Source organism: Gossypium hirsutum, chromosome D08 (assembly GCF_007990345.1).
Source record: "Gossypium hirsutum isolate 1008001.06 chromosome D08, Gossypium_hirsutum_v2.1, whole genome shotgun sequence".
In the NCBI taxonomy this organism is placed as follows: Eukaryota; Viridiplantae; Streptophyta; class Magnoliopsida; order Malvales; family Malvaceae; genus Gossypium; species Gossypium hirsutum.
In genome coordinates, this window is record NC_053444.1 from 37,645,735 (window position 1) to 37,656,851 (window position 11,117).

General features: G+C 31.8%; 2 protein-coding genes across 3 annotated transcripts; one reads left to right on the forward strand and one right to left on the reverse strand.

Annotated features, from left to right (window-relative positions):
- Nucleotides 1–427: 427 nt before the first annotated feature.
- LOC107909660 (auxin-responsive protein SAUR32) lies at nucleotides 428–1,500 on the forward strand. Its single transcript, XM_016837278.2, has one exon. The coding sequence runs from the start codon at nucleotides 782–784 to the stop codon at nucleotides 1,133–1,135; it is 354 nt and encodes a 117-aa protein (XP_016692767.1). The 5' UTR covers nucleotides 428–781; the 3' UTR covers nucleotides 1,136–1,500.
- Nucleotides 1,501–4,184: 2,684 nt separating this feature from the next.
- Nucleotides 4,185–8,782, reverse strand: LOC107909676 (CDPK-related kinase 4). 2 transcript variants are annotated; one of them, XM_016837299.2, is made up of 11 exons: nucleotides 8,084–8,782; nucleotides 7,262–7,392; nucleotides 6,978–7,019; nucleotides 6,778–6,886; nucleotides 6,570–6,648; nucleotides 6,095–6,391; nucleotides 5,837–5,946; nucleotides 5,562–5,666; nucleotides 5,287–5,349; nucleotides 4,749–4,916; nucleotides 4,185–4,638 (listed from the first exon to the last, which is right to left on the reverse strand). In XM_016837299.2, exons 1-11 carry the CDS (start codon nucleotides 8,564–8,566, stop codon nucleotides 4,501–4,503), a joined length of 1,725 nt encoding a protein of 574 aa, XP_016692788.1. In that variant the 5' UTR covers nucleotides 8,567–8,782; the 3' UTR covers nucleotides 4,185–4,500. The 2 variants fall into 2 exon arrangements, with proteins under 2 accessions (XP_016692788.1, XP_016692796.1); XM_016837307.2 differs by having other exon boundaries at nucleotides 8,070–8,205.
- Nucleotides 8,783–11,117: the final 2,335 nt, after the last annotated feature.

An 11,117-nucleotide genomic window follows, 5' to 3' on the forward strand; every position in this document is an offset into this window, starting at 1 on the left:
CCAACAACATGTTATATAAGTGTCGAATGATGATAGATGGCGAGATTTTTACTTCTAGCAAGATAATAAGCTTTGATAGGACAGAAACTTTGTTGACTCTCAGTGAAACAAGGTGAAGTACAATATATCTTCTTCTTTTTTGAGTAAATAGTACAATATATCTTAAGTGTATATAATCAAGCCATAATTTTTTAAAATAAAATAATTATTATTACGTGAATCATCAAGAAATTGTTGAAATAAATATTTATTATTAATAATATAATCTATCAAATAAATATCTGGTTTTAATTTTTATACAGTTATGTCATCTATATGATATATACTTTTTAAACTTTAGAAAAAAAAACTTTTGACCTGAGAAGTATTCCAGCTGTAAAATAAAAAAATAAATATTACAAACAAGATAAGGATTGGCAAGAGACACGGTCATTTCGGCCTTGTCCGAGTCCTACTCAAATCTACCATCCGAAAGCCTTAATTTGTGTATAAGCTAAGCAACCCTGGCCTGGGCTATAAATACCCAGCTCTACTTCTCCACAATCTCTCACTTCTCCACCTTTTCTTGTTTGATTGATGATTATCAATTTATGATGAGCAACCTTCCAACTTCTTTAACAGACTCTTCTTTTACCCTTTTCAAGCTTGCCATTTCTTCTTCTGATCCTTGGCCTTTCTCTCTCCTTCTCTTATAACCCCCTTTATCTATATATTACTGTTTGTTTCATCTTTGGCCTTCTTGCTTTTTGGGGCTTTGCTTGCTGAAGATCAAAATTCAAAAATGGGGATTGGAGGAGACAAGCAGCAGCACGTGAGCTTCCACCTTCATATGCCGAACCTTCATCTTCATGGGTTCCATCATCATGAGAACAAGGACCTCAAAGATATCCCAAAGGGGTGCCTGGCGGTCCTGGTGGGTCAAGGCCAAGAGCAGCAAAGGTTTGTGATCCCGCTCATCTATATCACCCACCCCTTGTTCATGCAGCTCTTGAAGGAAGCGGAGGAAGAGTATGGTTTCGATCATGAAGGCCCCATCACCATCCCTTGCCATGTCCAGGAGTTTCGCAATGTTCAAGGGATGATCGATAAAGACCACCATCACCACCACCACCATCATGGCTGGTGTTTGTTTTAGGGTTTGATTGAATTAATGGATTTAGATTCTTAAAAGGTCATGCAAATTTGTTTTTATGTTTTCTAGTAGCTTTTGCTTTCCTTACCATTGCAGAGACCTTTGAAATTTGAAAATGAATTACAGGATTATTCTTTACACATAAATTCATTTGGTTTCTTTTTGTTCTTTCTCCATTTCCATGCTAATGTGAACGTATATGGTGTAAAATTGAGGAGGAATATAAAGTTGCAAGCGTACAAGAGACGGTGGGAACTTGGAACCTTTGTGGGGTTATGACGGAAGAAAAAAACATACGCACAATTGATTTTTGTTTACTTGACTCGTCATCTCCATGAAAATAATGAAAGGCTTGATTTCATGTTTGACTGACTGCCTGTCATGAGGTTGTGCTTCCCACAATCCACGCAATTTCCAAGCATATGATATCACCTGCCTAAATTCAGTTTCATTTATGTTTACGGTAACATGATGTATTAAATTTTGAGTTAATTGAATTGAATTATTCGAATTATTTCAATTAATCGAGTTAACTCGATTCGAGTTTTGATTTCAAGTAGAATTAAATTTCACAATTCAAATAATATATTGGAATAAATGCCTTTTGATCTCTGACAATTTTGAAAATAAGAAAATTGGTCTCTCTCATCAAAAAATATAAAAATAATCAAAATAATTTTTAAAATCCTAAATTTATATTTTAAAAATATATAAAAATTATAAAAATATATATATAAAAAGTTAAATTTTAAAAAATTTCTAAAATAATATTTTTGATGAACTAATTTATCTTTTTCTTTTATTTTGCTTTAAAAAAATTCAAATATATATGATTTTAAATTTATGTGTTTTAACATAGAATTAGTTATACTGTAACAATATTTTTATTTGAGATGTTTAATTTTTTTTAATTTCACTCGATTCGAAAAAACTTCAAATTGAATTAAGATGATAAAATAATACTCATAAACTTAATTAACTCAAAACCTTTGTACTCGATTTGACTCTATTCAATCGAATGCTCACCTTAAGCATGCCTTCCCATTATCACAAAACTTGAATATTGTAAATAGGGATATAATATAAAGGTAATTCTAGACTGGAAATAACTGGGTGCTTCCTACGTAGCAATCCCATGTGATGTGGCCAAATTCTTGAAGCAGCCAACTCACATGCCACCAAATTTGATGTTAATTTTTAATAAATATATTCCGTAATACCATCCTTTTCTCTTAATTCTATCATCTTATTATATATATTATTTTGCGTAGGAAGTTAGAAGGCATTAGGTTCCACCCGCCTGATTAACACGACATGCTGCGAGCATCAAAGATTTTTCCTTATAATTTAAAATAAAATATCTTGCAGAAATCTATTTTAATTTAACGCCACACTTCCAATTAAAATCATATTTTTTCAATTAACAAAATTAAACTACTCCAAAAAATTTTAATCATAAGATTCAACCAGTTTATATTAATAATTAATTCACAATTTGACTCTGAAAATAAAGAGTGCAAGGAGAGAATCAAAAGAGTTGGAACGCAATTGTGTTTCGTAAGAAATGGGGAGGTGCTCTCAATCATTTGATGCGGTGAAAGCGTGTCAACTAAGATACTCTTTTTCTTTTTTGGAGTGCTTTATTTTTTCCGTTGACCATTCATTTTCATTTGTTTGTCATTTTCAAACTAACTTCTATTCTGTTTTTTAATAAATGGCTTAAAAATCAATATGCCTTACTATGCTTTTATTGGCTCTACAATTTGACTTTAAATCCACTTGTTCTATTTTTCCCCTTTTTCTTTTTAATATCCCTCCTCGAGGAAAAGGAGAGAAATCACGGGACAAGGGTGATACTCTTGCTGTAAAACCCAAAGTATTATATTTATATTAAAAGTTTTTCTTTTATATATTTAATCCTCTAGAAATTATTTTATACATCTTTTCTACCACATTATTTATGATCCCACCTAATTAAAAGAAAACAAATCATCTTTCAATTGAAAATTTCTTTTTTTATAAAAAATATTTTTAAATTATTATATACGATTGATTTCCCTTTATAACCGACTTACTTATCGTGAGGGTATTGGATTTTTATAATCAAATTAATGTATTCTTCAACTCTAATTTTACTTTTTAATCATTGTACTCTTTTTAAATTTAAATTTTAGTCCTATCTAATTATTAAAATTATTAAAATACTTCTATTAAATTGGATTACATTACATTCTTAAAATAACACTTTTTGTTCATATGACTAATATTACATACGTGAAAAATTAAATAAGCAGATAAAAATTGTATACTTCTTCAACACTCTTCCAAAAAAAATCGAGTAAAAGTGAATGCTTTTCTTTTAATTGCATAACTTCCACGCGATTTAAATTGGCCTTCGAGCTCTTTTTTTTAGGAAAATTGAACGTTCCATATTCCAATTTAATGGAAATCCTTTGAGAATGGTAACAAGGTCTAAATTATTGGAATTAAAAGTAAATAAATTAAATTTTAAATGTGTGAAGAGTATAAGAATTTGAAAATAAAATTAAACATATTTTTTGGGTAAATTATAAGATTTAACTTAAGTTTACTTTTATCATAATCAAATAATTATCAAAATATCAACAAGTGTTGAGTGCAAGGGTAAAATACATTATATTCCCAAAGGAAGATGTAGGCTCAAACCTTAAAAATAACATTATTAGATGAAAAATATTACTAAGATATATGATATATACCATTGGTTTTAAAATAACCGATTTTCAATTTATCAGTATTTAAAGCATTTCCCGCCTTATTGTAATTTCCATCAAAGAAAAAACAAACCATTAGTAATTTATTCATTGTTGAATTAATAGCAACTAAATTCCTTTTTATATCTCCTCTTTCTTGGTAAAAAGAAAACAGAACATGAATTATTTTCCACCAAAACTCGTTATAACAAAAAGCTAATATCAAAGACGGATATGTTGCCGAATATACTAGAATTTCTAATTTTTTATTTCTTTGGATTATCATATTATATATCCTTATTCAAATATATTCAGTAATAGATAGTTTAAAATATATATATATATATTTCAAAGATGTCCGAATAACCTAACAAAGCTGACAAAATACAAATGAAAGTTTGCAACATGAAAACAATTAAGACTTAAAAGACAACACAAACTTTCCAGGTAAAGTTCACCAAAACATTTATGTGATTTAAATTGTTAAGAGTGCACGATTTTCTGCCTAAACATTCACTTCTATACCTATAACACCTTTACTCTCGATTCAAAACAGAAAGAATGCTAAATATATTTTTAGGTTAAATTTACTAAATGAAAAAGAAAAAGAATTCTGTCCCTGGCCGTCTTTAAATGCTATCGACGTCTTACATTAGAAGCACGAATTGTCACACCGTGTAAAAATTTCGTATACCCGAGGAAGCTCAGTTTTCCATCTGAAACTCTTATCCAATCTTTAAGCAAAGAATGAGCTGATGGCCCCAAATTTAGTTCCTGCAAAATAAACACCAACAATGACAAAAAATTTCAATTTCCCGAATTCAGAAGTGAACTAAGCCAATAGGGAAGCCCCCATTTTGTATGAAAACAGATTATCAGAATACCAGTGCCAATTCCTCCACTGAAATGACCTTGTTTCCGTCTTGTTCGAAATACTCGAAAGCTGTGCTTGCAATACTCTCCCATTCTTCAGATGCTTCGAGCTGATATGCACTGATTGCAGCAGCGCAGAACTCTTCAAAGTCCATCTTTTTGTAATAGAGTGGTTCCATCTTGAAATAAAATTTAAAATTGTCAGCATTTTAACTACATGATAACATTTAACAAAACAACCCAAAACCTGTGAGAAATCATATATACAAAAAAATCAAATATTTATCCATCGTGCACGGCTTCGCTATCAGTGCTTCAAAACAAAGAAAAAATAATTTCCTCTTCAGCTTCATCTTAAAATATGCAATGTATCAAAATCAAAATCATATTACTCTCAGATCATGCAAAAACTTGAGTGCCGTAATTGCTCTATAAAGCTCTAATGATTAAAAATGAACATCGTTAGAACCATGCTAAGCTCTTTAACATGAACGGTGCTATTCCCTCCACAATAAACAATATATGAGCACATAAAACAATATATCTCACCACATTTATAATGTCAAAAACCCTTGACTCCTGCATGGCATCAGTTCTATTCTTCATTAAAGCCTGCAATTTTTCATAACAATGGTCACGACAAAATTACTACAAATAGTACAGGCAACTACTAAAACAAGTCAAGAATCAACAGCAAAAAGTTTAAAACTAGTTTGTAGCTACACCAAAGCCTGAAAGTAGCTACACATCTAGTTAGAAAAGAGGTCTCAAAGAGCTTGTGAGAGTTGGAAAGAAGTAAGAAACTGATAAAACCAAGAACTAACTGTTTTAAAATTATTGAGGGACACGCATCCATCTTTTGGTTCTAAAAGCTTAAACTGTCCAGTAAGATACAGAAGCGCATCATCCGGTAAAGCTTTTGAAAGTGCCTGCAACCAACAAAACAAAACCATGACAAAATGTTGATTCAAACTCTTCTTTTCAGATTCTATACTAATTTCCCTGTATGGGGTGTGTGTGTGCATGCGTGCAGGGTAGGAATTGGTAAGGGATTACTGATAATTTGTCCTTCTCTTAATAACAGGAACCAGTAAACTACCTTTTGTGCTGCTCGTCTGAAAGGGGTAGCCCGAATGTAAGACTTGACTAACTTGTAGATCAAAATATCCAAAGGCACAACACGATTGTCATCTTGTAACCATGGATGAGCTGACGATATAGAGGTCCTTATTAGTTTCCGAGATTATATATAATTTCGTTAGCAACTTCAAACCAAAGTTGTAAAAGAGAGGGAGAGGGAGCATAAATCCTAAAAGCTTCTTACGCATAAGGTCAAACCAAAATAAACATGACTTACCTAAAGCTTGGGCAGCAGTCATTCTTTTCCTGTGATCCTTGTTCAAAAGCCTTTTCACAAAATCCTTGGCTTCCAATGATACAGAAGGCCAAGGTGAATCATCGAAGTTAGGATCAGCTCGAAGCACAGAACGAAAAATTCCTGATTCAGTTCTGGCCCAGAAAGGTCTGCTTCCACATAACAATATATATGTTATGACACCAATACTCCACATATCAGCTTCAACACTGTATGATCTATGCAGTACTTCCGGTGCAACATAGTATGCACTGCCAACAATATCATTCAGACGTTGATCTGCAAATGAATAAAAACTGAATGGTTCTTGTTCGAACAAATTGTTGATAAATTATATGATTCAGAGGGGAGGGGAGTTCTGCATTACATGATTCAGACAATTATGCCAATGAGAGCACAATTGACAAATGGAATGCCAAGATTAATGCAAATATAGTAAAACCCAATTAACTCTTACCCGGCCTAATAAAATCAGATAAACCAAAATCGATAATTTTCATTGGAGCATCCTCATCTCTTGTGGTAAAAAGAAAATTCTGCAAAAAGAATGATTAGTTAATAACTAGAATTGGATCCAATGTAAAAAATATTGTGTCGTGTATTAACAATAAAAAGCAGCATAGAACTAAATTAAAATTTAAGTATCATATTCCTCTATGCCACACCTCGGGCTTTAGATCACGGTGCACAACCCCTTGAAGGTGACAAAAAGCTACTACACTTAAAATTTGCACAATTATATTTTTAGCATCCCCTTCGGTGTATCTACCACCTCTGCAATAAAGAACAATACGGAACATGGTTTTAGCGATGAGGTTAAGAATTGCCTTGGAGGGTGCAAGAGAAGAAGGTAGTACTTCGATACCTAGACAAAATTCTGTCAAGTAGTTCTCCACCTTCACATAATCTGACAACAAAACAACATTTCACTGTAATTACTTTGGAGGAAACTTGTTAACTCGCTGGTTTAGGACGCATGCCTAGACCAATCACAAATTGTTCCTTATGTATGATGCATATTGTTTGATATTCTGGCTAAGTTTATTTCAATCAGTTGAACTGGTGAAAAGATTAAACTTAAAGATTGAGGAAGGGCTACTACAAAGAATAAGAGATCTTAAAAATAAACTATAGCAAGTACAAACATACTCCATGACAATATAAACGTTATTGGCATCCTCAAAAGCATCATGAAACTTGATCATGTTTTTATGACAGGATAGGGCTTTCAGTATTTTGACCTCCCGCCGAACATCTTCTACTGATATTGCTGAGGTCATCTGCAAAATAATATCGACTCAGCTTCCGATTCTTCGCAAAACCATTAATCATCTCGAGTTATATATATTTCATCAAAAACTAAAACATAAGTTCAGAAGTACAAAAGAAAAAAGCTATCATTGCAGAAAATTTCTCCTAGTTGTTCCCAACATGAAGGGTGCGGGGAGGTTAACTCTGGAAAACTGTATCTTAATTCCCCATTGAAGATTGAACAAAATTTAAGCCAATCCCAAGTTATTGATTAGTAACCACGAACAACTTGAACTAACACCAAATCATCGATTACTAAACACGCATGCATTCAACTCTATTTGCTTAAAACTTTCCTTTTTATCTTTAGAAGTCCTAATACCATCATCTTGTTTTCTTTGAAAATTAAATAATAAAATCATGCAGCTATATTTTTTAACTTCGATCAACCGGTTTACAGTTCAGATCTTCATGCTATCTGGAAACTGCATTTGTTATTAACGTCAATACTTTTCTTTTTCACTTTCCACTCTTAGTAATGTATCCAAATTCCAAGTACTTCAAATATATTATACTAATGAAATCTCTGACTCAAATTGCAGTTTCAAATGAGACAATCCATCTAATAATCAAAATTTTAATTTTTTTTTTTTACTCCTAATCAATAATAACATCAACTATTAAAAAAAAAAAACAAAGCACATACCAAAAATGACACACCTTAGCTTTAGAAATGATTTTAACGGCCACCGACTTTCCCTTTAGCTCTCCTTTCTTTCCCTTGGCCCAGCAAGTATGACCAAAATGCCCTCGCCCAACCTCCTTGCCTAGCTCAAATTTAGCCCCTAAATTCTTCCCGTATCCAAAATTTTTGTCTAGCACCGCTCCTTCCCCATCCTCGGGAATTGTTCCTTCCGTCGGAGCCGCCTTGTTCGACCCCTTTCGTCTCATTATTGCCGCCATGATCGGCTTGGCAGGAGAGGGAGGCGGCAAAGGCCACCTGAACTTCCTTCCCGGTGTTCTAGCTGGTGATGGAGACGGCGCCACTCCAGCGGGAAGTGGACTAGCAAATGGACTAACAGCATAAGAGTTTGTCTCAACAGATGGGGTTGCCGAGGCCGGAACCGGTAGCGGCTGAGACTGATTGACTGTGGAGGTTGATTCATTGTTGACGGACACGTTTTTGCTACAGCAATGGCCCATGATTCTGAATGCGGGAGTTTACCGTTTCTTCTCGGTCAAATCATCTGAACTTAAGCTTCAGACTTGATTAGCAACTGCAAAACCACCACGGCGAGAAATTTGAGATAGTAAATATTTTCTTTTTTAAATGGAAATTGAGAACAGAAGGAAGAGAAAGAGTTGAAAAAGTCGGTAATGTAGTATAAATTTGAAAGTTGATGAGAAAAGGCTAAAATCACAGGCAGCTGTGATTATTAATTGGGAAAGTACACTTTGAAAAAAAAAGTCAAAATTGTTTTTTTTCAATATTAAATTTAATTATTCAATTGAACAATAAACCATTATAGTTAAAATAAAATTAAAAAAAAAGGATAATAGAACTTTTTAAAAATATATTTATATCTATGAATATAACAAAGAATGACAAATTATTGTTTTAATTTTATTTTGATTGTCTAATGATATAATGAATTTGTTTTGTTGGATAATAAGACTTAAAAGAAAGCAATTGAATCATGGTACAAATAAATTTATTTTATTGAAATATTTTCTTAAAATAAAAGAAAAACGATTGCTTTGAAATAAGATAAGTTATTATAATAATTTTACTCATTATTGAATTCATTAATTTAAATATAATACAATGCTTTAAAAAATATATATCATGTGATACATTAGATGATCAAATTTGGGCAGAGTGTTTTGTTTTGATAAATAAGGATGCTTGTATTTCAAGCTTTTCTTATAAATAAATAAATAAAATATTTGAATTTTGAAATAAAAATTAATGTTTATTAAGAGTGTAATTGTGGTAAAGGAGACGAAGCAGGTGAACCGACGATGCCAAAGAAGAAATTTAGTCAAAGGAAGCGACTGTGATTTTTATTGGTGACAGCTAGTAAAACAAGAATAGTCAAAAGAGAAAAACGCGTTTCTCTAGTTTCGGAAATTGCATATAAATATTATCCCCCTAGCGAAAATCAAGTTAGACTTTCCCAATCAATAACATTTTAAACAAAATAGTTTTTCTTTTAAATCCCAATTTCTGTATATAAATTATTTTTTAAAAAATTATAATTTATATGATATGTTGTTACATTTTTTGTGGTATATTAATTCGATTAAGGAAATTAGTAAAATAATCTTATATATTATAATATTTAAAATAAAAATATATAACCATTCCACCACCATCTATAATCATATTTTATAATATTTATAGATTTAAATGTTATTAAATAAATTATTTTATATTTTAATAACGTTTTAGGTGATTGGTAAGGAGAGGATGTGATAAAAGTAAGAAAGGACATGAATTAGCAAACAGCAGTAGAATTTGTGAGGGATATAAGTGCCTCACCTTGTGCAACTACTTTGAATGCATCGCTACGGCTCTGTTTGGACTGTACATAACAAAACAAAACTAATTACTAAATTTATTTAAATTGCAAGAAGCATATGCTTAATTTTAGATGTGTTGGTGTGGGAGCTAGAAAGGAGCCTGTCTCATCTGCATCCATTTCTCCATAATTTCTCTAATTTTTTAGCATTAAAATAAATGGATTGATTGATGGAGTCAGTTAGTTATAATAAAATATCAATTGCAATGTGTAAGCAAATTTTATTTCTACAAATGTGTTTAAATATAAAAAATATCATATTTTATATCAATTTGTATTTTAATATTATAATTAAATTAAATTAAATTAAATTATTGAAATCAAATGTTTTTTTTTACAGTTTTATTATTTGATAAATTGAATATATGGAAAAGTTATTTTTTAAAATACATTCTTTTAAGTACTTCAAAACTCACGAGTGTCGAAAAGTTCATATCAATAGCCGCCTTAAAAGGACGATTTAAAGATAAGACTAACTTGTTTTCCGTAACTTTTCTCATCCTTTACAAGTTTTATGCTAAACTTGTTTTAAGTATTTCAACACTACCAATAATCGTCATAGTACTTTGACAAGCTAGTCATACCAGATCGAAAAGGTCGTTGTCGACTATGACGATTATTGCCAACGTTTTGCTCGAGATGAGTCAAATCTAGATCGAGATCCTCAAAAAATGTTATACGTGTTTCTGCTCGAGACCACTAATTTCATTCAGTGACTAGTGGATACGGGGGCCCTTGGGATAGCCCAGTATTAGCCATCTGTATAAAGAATGGTAGTTTACTCACCTTAAACCAAAGCATGTATTCCAAATCTATAACAACCCAACAATTTTAGATGTTGGAAAGTTTTATTTTTTGCTAGAATAAAAAAAAACCAAGCCATACTAAGAAGTTAACCAAGAGGTTTTCAATGTAAAACCCCTTACCCATGTTCCATTATGGTCCCGAATAACTTCACCACTTGTGGCCAGTTTGGAAGCTTAGTTCTGTGCTCTATCAGTGTTGACTTTAAACTAGTTCTCTGGTTGTAAAGACTATGCAACCATAAGGCATGAACGATTAGCATACAAGCTTCCACAAACGGGTAGTATTGTAAACATTGTGAATGAAATCATGAAACAACCTTTGGCTTCTTTCCTAAACACCCTTAGCCTTGATAAAATCAGACTTAA

Bases quoted from the DNA above. Each gene is read 5' to 3' on its own strand.
- LOC107909660 (XM_016837278.2), top strand. From the start codon at position 782: ATGGGGATTGGAGGAGACAAGCAGCAGCACGTGAGCTTCCACCTTCAT.
- LOC107909676 (XM_016837299.2), bottom strand. From the start codon at position 8,566: ATGGGCCATTGCTGTAGCAAAAACGTGTCCGTCAACAATGAATCAACC. The intron at 7,020-7,261 runs GTATGTTTGTAC...TTTTGTTGTCAG, and splicing joins AACGTTTATATTGTCATGGA to ATTATGTGAAGGTGGAGAAC. The intron at 6,392-6,569 runs GTAAGAGTTAAT...ATTCATTTGCAG, and splicing joins ATCTGATTTTATTAGGCCGG to ATCAACGTCTGAATGATATT.